General features: G+C 51.3%; 6 protein-coding genes across 6 annotated transcripts; 3 read left to right on the plus strand and 3 right to left on the minus strand.

The window, feature by feature from the left end:
* Window positions 1–384: 384 nt before the first annotated feature.
* On the minus strand, window positions 385–3,229 carry N7468_003059 (uncharacterized protein; the record flags this gene model as incomplete). Its single annotated transcript, XM_058472356.1, has 5 exons — window positions 385–442; window positions 501–670; window positions 722–1,264; window positions 1,329–2,852; window positions 2,930–3,229. 5 exons carry the CDS (start codon window positions 3,227–3,229, stop codon window positions 385–387), a joined length of 2,595 nt encoding a protein of 864 aa, XP_058331359.1.
* A 195-nt stretch (window positions 3,230–3,424) lies between these two features.
* N7468_003060 (nuclear cap-binding protein subunit CBC2) lies at window positions 3,425–4,188 on the plus strand (the record flags this gene model as incomplete). Its single annotated transcript, XM_058472357.1, has 5 exons — window positions 3,425–3,490; window positions 3,541–3,650; window positions 3,707–3,751; window positions 3,808–3,999; window positions 4,062–4,188. 5 exons carry the CDS (start codon window positions 3,425–3,427, stop codon window positions 4,186–4,188), a joined length of 540 nt encoding a protein of 179 aa, XP_058331360.1.
* A 165-nt stretch (window positions 4,189–4,353) lies between these two features.
* N7468_003061 (pyridoxal 5'-phosphate synthase glutaminase subunit PdxT) lies at window positions 4,354–5,219 on the minus strand (the record flags this gene model as incomplete). The annotated part of the gene is made up of 2 exons (XM_058472358.1): window positions 4,354–4,924; window positions 4,990–5,219. 2 exons carry the CDS (start codon window positions 5,217–5,219, stop codon window positions 4,354–4,356), a joined length of 801 nt encoding a protein of 266 aa, XP_058331361.1.
* Window positions 5,220–5,744: 525 nt separating this feature from the next.
* N7468_003062 (uncharacterized protein) lies at window positions 5,745–7,013 on the plus strand (the record flags this gene model as incomplete). Its single annotated transcript, XM_058472359.1, has 1 exon — window positions 5,745–7,013. One exon carries the CDS (start codon window positions 5,745–5,747, stop codon window positions 7,011–7,013), a length of 1,269 nt encoding a protein of 422 aa, XP_058331362.1.
* Window positions 7,014–7,519: 506 nt separating this feature from the next.
* N7468_003063 (4'-phosphopantetheinyl transferase family protein) lies at window positions 7,520–8,824 on the plus strand (the record flags this gene model as incomplete). The annotated part of the gene is made up of 1 exon (XM_058472360.1): window positions 7,520–8,824. The coding sequence occupies one exon, from the start codon at window positions 7,520–7,522 to the stop codon at window positions 8,822–8,824; it is 1,305 nt and encodes a 434-aa protein (XP_058331363.1).
* A 506-nt stretch (window positions 8,825–9,330) lies between these two features.
* N7468_003064 (anaphase promoting complex subunit bimA) lies at window positions 9,331–13,460 on the minus strand (the record flags this gene model as incomplete). Its single annotated transcript, XM_058472361.1, has 8 exons — window positions 9,331–9,506; window positions 9,573–10,349; window positions 10,497–10,580; window positions 10,889–10,965; window positions 11,003–12,030; window positions 12,078–12,838; window positions 12,898–13,071; window positions 13,124–13,460. The coding sequence occupies 8 exons, from the start codon at window positions 13,458–13,460 to the stop codon at window positions 9,331–9,333; spliced, it is 3,414 nt and encodes a 1,137-aa protein (XP_058331364.1).
* Between the last annotated feature and the right edge of the window lies 1 nt (window position 13,461).

Here is a 13,461-nt window from a genome sequence, read left to right on the forward strand (position 1 = left end):
ACCTGAGCTGGGACTCACACGAGATCGGACAAAAAAAAAGATCTTGAATTTACTATTTCAATGACAACTGAATGAGAGCTGCGTTCTGCAAAATTTGTTTCCGAGTAGCTGTGCGTAGAGGGGCCGTATGATATTTGCAATAGAACCTCTTTATAGAGGCACTCGATTTCCGAGGGTCGCTTTAAACATAGTAGAGATCTCCTGGAATCAGGGCATCGTTGATAATCTAGAAGCAAAATGCACCGGCTCAAGGGAATTTGAAGAATTTCATTGTTTCTAATAACAAGGATTATCTTGTTGAGGATTGCTATCGCTTCATGCAGAAAAAGAAAAGAAAAGAAAAAGCAAGAAAAAACTATTTTGAATCATTTCGGCCGCACAATGCTAGAGACTAGTGTTCAGGCGGTCCAAGCGAGAAGTGATGGCGTCGATAACGGCGGATCTAAAAAGAAAACGTTACTTGAGCGTCCAGTGGTAGGAATCCTTAGGGTATGACTTACTCTCGTTCTACCATTCTCATGGCATCAGCAACCTTGGCCCGCTGAAGACGCTGAGGCACCTTAGGCTGAGAGCCTCCAGGAGAGGACGGGCTGCTGGGCTCTGCAGGAATGACTGATCTGGCCGCAATGGACTTTGTCTCCGAGATAAGATCCGCCGCAAGGCGTTTGACCTATATGCAGTTAGTAGAATGTCCTTTCGAAATGGATGTATAATGACTTACAGTTTCTAGCCGATGCGCCAGAAGCCGGCTTTGGTCTTCCTGGTTTGATGCCTGGATGTCAAATGATTCGGTGAGCATGTTGACTTCATTAGCCCACGCCTTCTCCTTTTCACTGAGAGCTCTGCCACCAGAGTTTTTGACCTTCTTGCGCAAAGCGTCATATCGTTCCACGAGTTGCTTCTGCCTATCAGACGCAGCTTGCATTCGCCGATTCAGAGCTTCTCCGTTCCGAGCACCCTCCTTGCGAGTTCCGTCTTCGGCAATTTCACTAGTCAGGCCCTTGATGCGTTCTGCAGCATCCGAGATCTGCTTCAGCTGGTCCTGCAGCTCGTCTCGCAATCGCTCGCATCGACGGAACAAGTCCGACGCAGCCCTTTCGAGCGCATTGGTGTGGGTGGAAACGACGCGGTGAGCAGTAGTAATCAGGTCGAGCGTCGCCGGGGACAAACGGACATGCTCCTTGAGGGTATGACGCTGGCGATGAGGCACATGTTTCTCGACAAACGACTCCAAGGGTGACGTCGCGTAAAAAATCGCAGGCACCTGGTATGGAGCCCGTCGGGGCGGGAAAGTAGGCAAATTGGGGGATTGCGTCTTTTGGTCGAACAAGCGAAGCGCCCCCCATGGCAACGGAGAATGAATCCTCTGGAGAGTCCATGATAGCGGCGTATGGGTTGGATGGGTGGTATGTCAGAACGAGATAACCAATGTCAAAGTCGTAGAAAACAAGACATGTGGCTAGGTGGTCTTGTGGAGCAGTAACATCAGTATCTGAGACTTCCAAGATTTTATCTCTTTGAGCAACGTCCCCGCTGCACAGGACCTGGAGTCGGAAGTCTGAGCCAGAGAGGTCTTCTGCCTGCAATTCGGTCTCCAGTCGCTGTACCCAGGAAGCCATTGAGAAAGAAACCACCTTAGTTGGGGTCGTCACATAGAATGAGTAGCGAGAAGAGATATCTGGCGAAAATGTAGGCCACATGGAAGCTTCGTGTTGTTCATTCTGCTTCATCGTGTCCAGAGACTCAACCAAGATGAGATCAGCAGGCTCTGAAGCTGGGGTGCGGAATGAGTTCTTTTTTGCCTTGGGAAGCCATTGGCCTTCCACGCCATCGACTTCCAAGCAGATATAAACACGTCCACTGGTATTTGTCAAGCAAATGACAGTTGCCGAGAGTTTTTCCTGCCCGCTGGCAGCCACAGCAAGTTCTTCTTCCTCGCCCATCATGAGATCTTCAACGTCCAACCCAGCAGCAATGACGAGGATGTCACAAAGATCAAGGTCATCCAACTCATCATTGCCAGCGTCAAACCGGTAGGGTCCTTGCAAGCGGGGGATAGAACTTGGCACATCAGGGCGGGTGAAGATATCTGCCCCTTGGACTACAGCAGACTCTGCGGGGACATACAAGGGCTCCTGGTCGTCGATCTCTCGAAGCCACTCATACTGCTGTCGGCAAGCTATGAGCTCCTCTTCCACATCTTCGTCGGCCCCTTCCAAAGCTGCTAGCTTAGGAATAATAGCAGAAGACAACGAGGGAATTGTCGTCGGAGGTGCCTGCCATTTGGTTGGTAACAAGGGGCAGAGCGCATAGATGTCACCCGGGCGCATGGCAACCCATAGAGTCATGGGTGCCCACGCATCCTCTTTCTCATTTCCACTTCCTGCGAAACAAGCAGACACCACTTCCATATCAATTAAATCAGCGGAAAAGCCCTTACTTTTACCGAATCCGCCTGGTTTGAAGTCCTGGTCCGAGGAGGTACCGTCAACCAACTTCGTAAGATCCACTGCTAAGGTAGGCTGATCGAATGACCAATGATTGTTGCGATCGAGCTCCCAAACACGGACCACGGCATCTTTGGTGATTGTCACAATGCATGCGGTCAAGCTCGTGTGAATTCCCAACGGATGCCATAGAGCAGAAACCACAGGCGATTCGGGGATTACATGAGTGGTCGGGCCAAGCTGATAGGTCTTGAGACGGATTGAAGAACTCTCTAGGGATGAAAGGTGGAAGGTATCAGGGAGGACCGAGATATGAACAGTGTTGTCGGTAATGATTGCCAGGAATGCGCCGTTCGGAGATGGTAGAATTTGTCTGATAGAACCCGAGACTGGGACTGAGAGAACCTGTAAAAAGTCAGTAAATTTTCGTTTCAAGCATCAATGCCAGCCATAGCTGTTCGGAAGGAGGTCTTATGACATACTCTGTAAGAAGGGAGGTCTGTAATAGGTTTTGCGCCAATTGCGCCCTTTTTCTGTCGGGCCTGCTGTTGCTGCCATTGCTCTTTCAATCGAGCAAGGTCCGCCCAGCGGATTTCGTTGTCCACAACAGTAAAGATCTCTGTTCCTCGTTTTGCGATAGTCTTCGTCGGGCCGTTGTAGAGCGCAGATTTGGCGCCGTTCTGTTGATCTGCTGGGCTTTGAATCGCGCTGCTAGTGAATAGGCTGGCGCCCGGGGAGGGTCGGCACAGCCAGGCTGGCGCAAAGCTATTGACCTTTGGCATGGAGAACAGGTCCAAAGAATGAGCGTTGTGTCTAGAGGGAAGTTCCAGATCTCAAGAGTTCGCTGAAAGGCGGCAGTTTGGCTGTTGTTGCGGGAAAGGAAATCGGGCGCGCCAAGCCCTTTTGGGAAGCTCTGAAGCTCTGATCCGCCATCCAGTCTTTTGACTTCTTCCACAGCGCGTCGACCTCACATCGAAATGAGTCTTTTAAAAATTAACACAGTTGATCGCCTGGATCGGCCCAGTGCTTACTATGCTGGCAAGGTAATATTATCTCCGGCTTGGGTATACTGCGAGGCTGACCAAAATTCAAGCAAAAGCGACGCAGATACAATGACCGAGAAGAGGACCGAGATCGCGAGCGCGAAAAGGAGGATGAGTTAGCTAAACTGCAGAATGCAACAACCCTCTACGTGGGCAACCTGTATGTCGCCGAACAGCTTACTTCTACACGGGGGCAGGCAACTAATCAAGTACCAGGTCATTCTATACCACCGAAGAACAGATCCATGAACTCTTTGCCAAGTGCGCATCCCAGGCCTCCTACAACTTTTTCCCATATCTGACCCTTATATCACCAGGTGTGGCGAGATTAAGCGGCTGGTCATGGGCCTTGATCGTTTCGAGAAGACACCCTGCGGATTCTGCTTCGTCGAGTATTACAACCACCAAGACGCCCTGGACTGCCTCAAGTATATCGGAGGGACCAAATTGGACGAGCGCATAATCCGGACCGACTTGGACCCTGGGTTTGAAGAAGGTCGGCAATATGGGTACGTTATACGCACGTCCCTGCCAAGGGCAATATGGAACTCTTGCTGATCAATTGCAACAGACGTGGAAAATCCGGCGGCCAAGTACGAGACGAATACCGTGAAGAGTACGACCCAGGTCGTGGAGGCTATGGCCGTGCTTACGATGAGCTGCGCCGCGCAGAGGAGCAATATGGCTCGGGCCGGTAGGTGCTCATCGCACGTAATAATAGTTGTGTCGGTTCGATGGGCGTTCTCTTTAACGGCGTGGAATTTATCTAGCAAAGACGATAAATTAACAAGGCTTCTATTTTCGATACACCATTTACACAAATCTTGCCCACTCGTCTATTGTATTCTATGGATCTATGATTCTTATGATGCTAATTTCTCCTGTTTACCAATGGCTTCTTGCACTTGGCGCAGCCACCAAGCGTGGATTCTGGCGTCGCCCGTCAACTCAGGGTGGAAGCTAGTCCCAAAGACATTTCCTTGCCGCACCGCAACGACATCGCCAGCCTCGAGGTCTGGATTGACATCACGTCCCTGGGTGGCTATGTGGCTTGCTGATCCAGGTAAGGTGGCCAGCACCTCCACATTCTCAGCCGTTGCCGCTTCGGCTGCTGCGTCTTTAGTTTTCCGCGATGGCGCGACTATAGTATCATCTCGCTCCGATTCTGCGGTTTGTACGCCTTGCTGATGCGGTAAAATTGTCTCCACAATTGGAGCGCGAATGAAGATCGCGGGGAAAGGTGCAGCTCCCTCGCCCAAGAATTGTAGCTCCAGCGGAGCCTGGAAGCTCTCTGTTTGTCGACCGAAGTGATTGCGATTGACTCGTACATCGAGGCCTCCGATAAGTTCTTGCCCACCCTTCTTGGTACGGTTCGCCGACTCTGCGAGGAGAATCAACCCGGCGCAAGTTCCCCACGCGGGTTTGCGATGGACCCTGATATAGCAGTTTTGTTAGACCTAATTGCATTCAAAAAAAAAACCCTTGCAGGGGAATCGTACTTGACGAAGTCCCTCAGAGGCTCCAGGAGGTCGGACCGCGCTGCCACCAAAGACATAGTTGTGCTTTCGCCACCAGGTAGAACAAGCGCGTCGCATTTGGCGAGTTCTTGTGGCGTACGAACTTCAATGAAATCCCATTCCCCCGAGACTTCTTGCTCGGTAGCCTTCTTCAAAAGACGCACATGTTCAATGAAAGCGCCCTGTAGGGCAAGCACTCCCACTGTGATCATGATTCGTAATTGCGACTATGAAGATAGAAAACTGCTCTTGGTTTCGATGACTCGACGGCCACGTGACGACTATTTTCCGCGGGGAAGTCACTTATCGCCACGTGATTCTCCTCTGTTAACTTAGTACGGGGACCTAAATCAGCGACTTAATTGTCTATTTCAGAGGTGCTTTTTGATGTATTTGCCACTCGGGTGTAATACTTTAAGAGCTACTGGTATAATCATTTTGAAGCTTGCTTGCCCCTCCGCAGTGACCTCACTGGATCAAGTGAGCCTTGATTCTTGGGGTTATGACAACTGTAGAAAGTAGTTCCCCGGGTGCTTCAACATTCAGTTAGATTGATCTCCAAGGTTGACTGCAATAGAAATGGTGAGGCTGAGCATGAGGCTTTGGCGCCCCGCTAATTAGGCCCCCAGTTCGGCCCCCAAACAATCTTGCCGGGGCATAGGACCTTTATAAGATACGGGACAGCCTTGAACAGGAGGGATATTTCTTTTTAAGCGAAATCCAAAATCAGTGCAAGGATGCCTCAGCATACACGTCGTGGCAACGACGACTTCAAGTTTGACCTCGCGGCGCCGGCAGGGTGGTCTTACGCACCAGGCGACACCATCATCGGCAACTTGATGCGCAAAACGCCAATCGTCACACCAGATGCGACTATTGTATTCTCATTTGAGGGGCGCTCGGAGGTCAAAATTACTCAGCCCTCTAGAAATATCTCTAGAAATACTTCTAGAAATACCTCTGTATACCGCGATAACTGGCCGATTTGCAAATCGCAACCATTCACCGTCCACAAAGGACCTTTGCACTTGGCCCCGGGGAGCGATGAAGTTTTGAGCTGGCCATTCTCCCTGAATATTCCATTAAAACCCATGGCAACAGGCCCGGGGTCCAATATCGACCCTAGGCGTACCTTTCTTCCAAGAGATACATCCCACCCAGCCCATCAAACTCTGCCAGGTTCATTTGCGGCGGCAAGCAAGTCTTTCATGAGTGATCGCGAGTCACTTGACTTCGTCGAATACTATCTGACGGCACACCTCCGATATATGCATGGAGGAAGTTATCAGACCTGTGAAGCAATCTACCCTATTTCCATACGGCAGTCGATGCCTTCAGTCCATCGACTCGGCGTTCCCGTTACAGTTACCAGCCAAAGGCTCATCTCCAGCCAGCGACTTCTCCCCGGAATGGAAAATGCAGGTTTATCTTTTAAACAGCATGCACAAAGGTTTTTTGGCTCCTCTAAAGTGCCCCAGTTCTCTTGTACATTTCGCTTAACTGTGCCTGTGTCTATTCAACTGGACGATCCGACTCCACTGCAGGTGCAGCTCGAGATTATGCCAAATCTCGAGAGATCAAGTGACGCCATCAAAGATACCGCACAAAACATCGCAGTTTTACGCCTTCAAGTCGTTCTCAGAAGCCAGACGGCTGACCGTGCGCTGTCAAGCGCCTTCGGCATAGAGCACTCAAATAGTTTCGACCAAACAGATCGCCGGGATTTTCCATTCAGCCCCCCATTGGTGATCACTACGGGGAAGAAGAGCGAGCCATTACATCTTGGCAACCAGCTTCAACTCATTCTTACCTCACACGGTCTTCAATGTGGAAGCCAAAGGACTCGCCAGACTCCTGGTCCACATCCCTCCTTCATCTACCCCGATATCATCACACATAATATTCGACATACTCATACCATGGACTGGAGAATCGATGTAAAAATCGCCGGCGAAACAGAGACTGAAAGATTCTCAACGCGTGTACACATTATCGGGCCCGCATAACTGTATGATCCTTGTATTACATTGAACCCTTTATCCATATTCTACCTATATAGGTATGATAATTCTCTTATACGGCCGTACCTTCTTTTGGGCCCAGTTTGGTATACAGAACCATTTCTCTATCTATACTCGATTTTTGAACATGCGCATACCCAGGACCGTCAAATCATGATGGGGAGGCTGCCGAACAGGAACGAAGACTGGAAAGACCAGGAACATCCGAGGCATCCATACGATCAATCGAATTCATTAGGATTACATTTGATGTCTGCTTGAATGGGTCTCCTCTTATTTCATATCCTCCATATAGAGACGTAGCCACGCTTGGATAACGCAGCAAACCTGAAGTCGTACAAGGCAGAAACAACCCAACTGAGGTTAGCGGTGAAATACGCCCCCAACTAACGGTGGGGTCCAGCTTCATTCTCATCAGTATTACATCCTTAATCTGATTTCCACTATATACTAATACTGCTCCAATGTCATTATAAGACTCGTCTTCAAAGATGGCGGTCAATGAAATCAGCCTAGAAGAAGGCCTCCAGGATACCCCACGGGCAGAAAATATCGACCCAACCCTACAAGGACTTCCAACCACAGTACGCTGGTACATCGACTCTCGAGACTGGGAGTCGCACGGCCTAGACCTGCCTTTAATAGAAGCCCTCCGCCCAGACGAGCAAAAAGCCGTGAGGAGATTCCACCATGCCACCGACAGGCGCATGTCTCTATCCTCCCACCTCTTAAAATACCTGTACATACACCATGCGTGCAGCGTGCCATGGAAAGACATCGTCCTCGCCCGCACTCCAGCACCAGAAGGCCGCCCATACTACAAGCCCGCCGCAGGTCCCGGCATTGAATTCAACGTCACCCACCAAGCAGGCATCATCGGGCTAGCCGGCACGCTCGAACCATCAGAAGACCAACTCCTGCGCCATGCAGCAGGAGGGATCCTCCCTCCTAGGCCACGCCTGGGCATAGATGTGACCTGCGTGAACGAGCACCGGCGCCGCACGCTGACGACCATGAACGAATATCTCAACTTCGTCTCGATGTTCGTCGACGTGTTCTCCGACGAAGAGCTTCGGGTCATGAAAACCCCCGCTGCCGCCCTGCGACGAGCCCGACACCTCGGGTTCGCAAAGGCATTCCCCCCCATGTACGTCGACGAGTCGGGCGCCCCGATCGAAAAGCCGGAGAGCGTCGTGCGCTTCGGAGTCCGCCTATTTTACTCCTATTGGGCTCTCAAGGAAGCATACTTGAAGATGACCGGCGATGCCCTCCTCGCGCCCTGGGTGCGCACCGTGGAATTCTCAAATGTGATTCCGCCCGACCCTGTGCAGCCCCTGGTTGCGCCGAAGCCATACAGGCCGTCTAAGGACCCGAAGTATATCCCGCAGTCGCCGAAGAACTGGGGGCCGCCGTTCAACGAAGTCAAGGTTAGCTTGGCGGGGAAACCGCTTGAGGATATCCGACTACAGCTTGTCTCGTTTGAATCGGATTATATTGTTGCCATCTCAGCGAAGGGTCTTCCTGTGGGCGTTGTGCCGGGTGTGGTGAAGAACGTTGATCTGCATCACCTACCTGGACATATCACAGTTCGATCAGGCGAAGAGACTGAAGAATGGCGCGTCCCGATCAATGTGAAGAAGGTTCTCGGTGATGTAGACCCTTGGAACATCCCCTTTGCAATCAAAGACCCGTGGCTTCCGATGCAGGAAATTGATATCGAATTAGATGTCCGGCCTTGTGCTGAGGGGCGCTGTGTCCATCCTGAAAGCCCTGCGAGGGTGCTATCTGGTGCTTAATCCTAAACAAGGTTAGAGCTTACCCTTGAACCCCAGGGGTTACAACAGTGTCCGTAGCGCACTGAGGTGGCCTAATACTAATAGGAAGAAATAAATCATACTCATTGGATTTTTCTTTTTTTGGGAGCGTAGGTATGTACATTTTAGAATCTCGAAACTGGAAACAAAGAATGGGGGGCTGAGGAACATGATGGGGCGCATAATATTGAGTGCCAAGAGACATAATGGTATTCCAGTTGTTGACAAACCAATAGAAGGCCCATACAGAGTTATGCCACGCCATTGACCCTTCGATCTGCTGTATGAAGACCCCTTAAGCATACGAAGCTATCAGATAAATAGCGAAACAGGTTGGACAGGCGCTCTGGAGACGCAAGGGCATAAATTGGGGTTTGTTCCTTGGGAATACTGAGTTCGATTCCATGGTTTCATGGTCGAAGTCGCCGAATCTCCTCGTGAGTGGAGAAGAAAACTGGGATTCAGGTAAAACGTTCGTGGGGAGCTTTTCAGATCTCAACACCGGTTGAGACGCCATTGGCGCGAGACGAAGTCTTGTCCGTTTCGGAGTCCGTTTCGGACTGCGCCATATCCATGAGGGTCTTCAACATGGAGTCACGGGCAGAGGTGGTGAGCTCATCCACGTCGGCCGGAGTTAAGTTCTTGGTTTCGATGGGTGGGAGGACTGGTTTCAGCGAGTCAATAGACGGCGCAAGTCTAAACGGGTCTATCTTCACGGGGTAAAACTAACCTTTGACCTTGATAGCTCCTGACTCAAATCGCCAGTTCTTAGGAGAGAGAATATGCGAGTAGTTCTCCGTGACCACGGGCACGATAGGCACACCCGCCTTGACAGCCAAATGGAATGCACCCTTCTTGAAAGGCAATAAAGTAGGCTTGTCGGAGTAGCTTCGGGTGCCCTCTGCGAAAATAAATACGCTTTGGCGGTGGTTGCGCATTTCATCTGCGGCTCCATCGAATGCCTTCATAGCAGTCTCACGATTGGCACGGTCAATGAAGACAGTGCGAGAAAGGGCCATGAACCACCCGAGGAAAGGGACGTTCCTAAGAGACTTCTTCGCTGTGACACTGCAGTACTTGGGGAATATGGCACCCAACATCAAGACGTCGAGTTCAGTCTGGTGATTGCCGATGAAGACTGCAGGGCGCGTAGAGAGGTACTCCTCGCCTTCAACGATTTCGAAGCGCACCCCAGTTGTGAACCGCATCACCCACTTAAAACTCCGCGCCGTGGCCCATTGGGAAATCCGGCCATAGCCCACTAGCCGCAAAACGATCGACGCAACCACACCGTAGAGTGCGCAGAGGATCAGGGAGCCATACGAGGCCAAGCAGCGGGCGACGAAAGCTGCGCGAGGGACCTTTTGGCCGAGTACAAAAAGTGATAGCGTAATCAGCACATAGGAGCTGATGCCCGACTGCACATAGGAACTGATTGACATGGTGGGGGAGGGGGTCCGTGTCCGGCGCGGAAGGGTGCAGGGTAGCGACTTCGTGGAGGTTGAGCCTTAAATTACCACGATGTGATCACGACCCGCAGGGAGCATTCGCAGGTTTAGAAAAGGGCTGAAGAAATCTCAGGAAGTGTATGCCCATGGCTGGCCGCCGCGGCGGTGGTGGAGCGGTGCCCTTTTTATTGCCTTCGCCGACTCACCGCCAGCTGACCGCGGCAGATGACCGGATGTACCAGAAGTATAAGCGGGTGACACTACAGGAGCTCTAGCGGTCAGAGCCCGCGCTGTTACGGTTTCGAATAGCACATTAGCCCCACAGATACAGTGGAGGGAGACGTGAAGCGAGGAAGGATAAATTATGCGCTGCTTTCATCGGCTCGTTATGATGCCCAACCCTCATACAATAATGTACAAAATGAAACACCGGCCAGATGTCTAGACCTGGAAAAGAGAACTCCCCTCGGATGCTGTGCAGAAAAGCCGGAAACGCCTTGCAAGTATGACGAGAACTACCCCCCAAATCCAATGGAAAAGAGAAGAAAAAATAAAAAAAAAACGTGAAGAGAAGCCCCGGGGTTGTGGGAAACATCACAGCTATGCAATGTCCTCGTCGTCCATTTCATCATCATCATCAAGAGACTCCATTGCATCTTTGATGAAAGTTGCAGCCTGCAGATGAAAAGTTAATAAGAGTCGTAATTCACACCTGTGAGGAAATTGCCTTACCTTTGGATCCAGATTCAAGGCGGTCGTAAAGTGCTTAATCGCATTGGGCTTGTCGTGCATGATTTTGTACATCTTGCCTAGGAGGTAATGCACATTGGCCTCATCAGGAGCCATATCCTTGAGTATCTTCAGCTCCGCGAGGGCGGAGTTGTTTTCTTGAAGCTTCATGAGTACACGAGCTTTGCGGAATCGAGCCAAGATGGATTGCGGTGCTAGAGAGCAGGCCCGATCGTAATGTACCAAGGCCTTTCGGGGTTCATTATTTTTCTCCAAAACCAACCCGATGCAGCAAAGCAAAACAGCGTTTGTTGGGTTGATCAGAGCAGCGTTGCGGAAATGCTGCTCGGCTTCCTCCAGCTTGCCCATCTTATCGTAGACAGTCCCCAGGCCATACCAAGCGTTGTAATGGCGAGGATCTGCCTTAATCCCGCGGCGGTAAGCATCAAGGGCTTTGTCGTACTCTTCATTGGAAACATACTCGTGCCCCTGAAGTGTGAAAGCGTATGCGCATTCGGGGTCCAGCGCAGTTGCACGCTTGAAACACTTCAGGGCCTGGTCATGATCTCGTTGGTGAGAGAATGAATTACCAATAGCACACCACGCTTGTGGGGAAAGACGGTCGACTTCAAGCGTCTGGTGTGCCAGATAAGCCAGCTCCACATCATTTTTGAGATGCCAGAGCACTGTAGAATAGATCTCCATATCCTCGAGCCTGGTTGGCGCCAAGCTTTGCACCCGTGAGAAGTACTTGGCCGAGTCTCCGTACATCGCTTGCTCAAAATAGGCGCGTCCAAGCTGAGCCAGGACCCATGGTGTCTCACGTTGAGCTTGGCTAAGGGAATTGAATTGTTGAATGGCATCCGGGCATTTGTACCGGCTGAGCAAGAAGTACCCCGACGCGAGTTTTGTAAAGAGGCCCAAAAGCCAATTCAAGGCCTCTATTTCTTTTGTTTTCTCCGCTTGTTTCGGGAGAGGAGGCACAGGAGGTACGGAGTTCGTACGGTATTCCTTCCCTCGTAGTCAGATGCTTCCATAGGCTTACGATTACCGCTCACTACACGGCCGACGGTAGATGTGGTTCCATGTCGGCTCCGAGGTGCGGTGCTTCGCACCTTCTTCATTTCACGGCCATCCCTGCCGGTCAGTGTGCTATCCGAGAGTTTGCTGGTGCTGGGCTTGATTTGATTGAATAGGCGCACGCTGCGACGCTGGGGCGCACCTGGTTCGGGAGGTTGTTGAGGGGCGGGGTGTGCAACTTGACCAGAAACCGTACGCTTTCTATCACCTATGCGCGGGGCGGGTGGAGGTTCTCTTTCGGAGGAAGCCTCGTCTGTTTCTGGTCGTGGCTTGGTTCGAGGGCGTATACCCGTTGTGCGCATCTTGGGCGGTGGTTGTCCCGTTGTTTGATCCAAGCTCATGTGTTGAATCGTGCGGCTTTTTCTTGCTGGTGCCAAAGGTGGTTCCCACGTAGACTCAGAGTCGGCTGCACTATTAGCAATGCGGAATTCTTCGGAGCCACTACTCTGAGGTGTTTCTGTGCCTTCGTGAATAACAGGTGCGATAGGCGATGCAACGCTAACGGAGCTACCGTTCAGCTTCTCCCACAACGCTGAGCTACCGAAAGTTGCATCCGGGTCAGCGCGGGGGTTGGACACGGTAAAAGGGTCTGTGAGAGGGTTCCCAGTATTTTGCACCGGGAAAGAGCCTTCGGTGGGACTGAAGCGATCAGGCACGGTATCCGAACTCTCTGACGAAGATACCATGGCAATAAGCTCGGGACTCAGTTGGAAGATATTCGGTACTTTGATGTTGACGCCTGTCGGAAGTTGTTAGGTCCTGATCCTAAATATTCGGGTCCAAGTCGGCCAAACAAACCAGTTGCGCACAGCCCTAAAAATGCATCCCACATGAAAGGGTTGAGTTTGAGTGATTCCACGAAGCAATCCACCGCCTTGTTCAAATCCTTATGGGCTCTGTAGAGCTTTCCCTGGAGGCAATAAACCGCGGCTGCGTCCGGGAGATGATGGCGCTGGGTTTCGCTGTGCTTGCCTGTTTATGGCGTTAGTCATGCTTGACCGGGTCAAAGAGTTAAAATACCCACTCCAGGTGTTCTTCGAGGCCCATTGGCCTTTACTGCGCTCGAGGGCAGTCACCCCATCCAGGTACATTCCTAGGTCTAGACAGGCTTGCGCGTAGATGTAGGAGCAGCCAGCATGTAGCCCCCGAGTGCCTGTAGACTGGCAGGCCTCAAGCGCCATCTTTACTTGTCCATTGTGCAGGTGGCAGGTAGCCAGGAGATATTGAGCCTCGAATGATCGCGGTTCAAAGGCATGCAGGCGTTCGGCAAGGAATAGCGCGTTTCGAATCAAGTTGTTATCGAGGTTGTAGTAGATCAGATGTCGGAGCTGGCTGGCGACATGACCAGTGGACAAAGCCATG

This window comes from Penicillium chermesinum (genome assembly GCF_028974085.1).
Source record: "Penicillium chermesinum strain IBT 19713 chromosome Unknown utg000003l:1.0-5111272.0:1.0-5115320.0, whole genome shotgun sequence".
Lineage (NCBI taxonomy): Eukaryota > Fungi > Ascomycota > Eurotiomycetes > Eurotiales > Aspergillaceae > Penicillium > Penicillium chermesinum.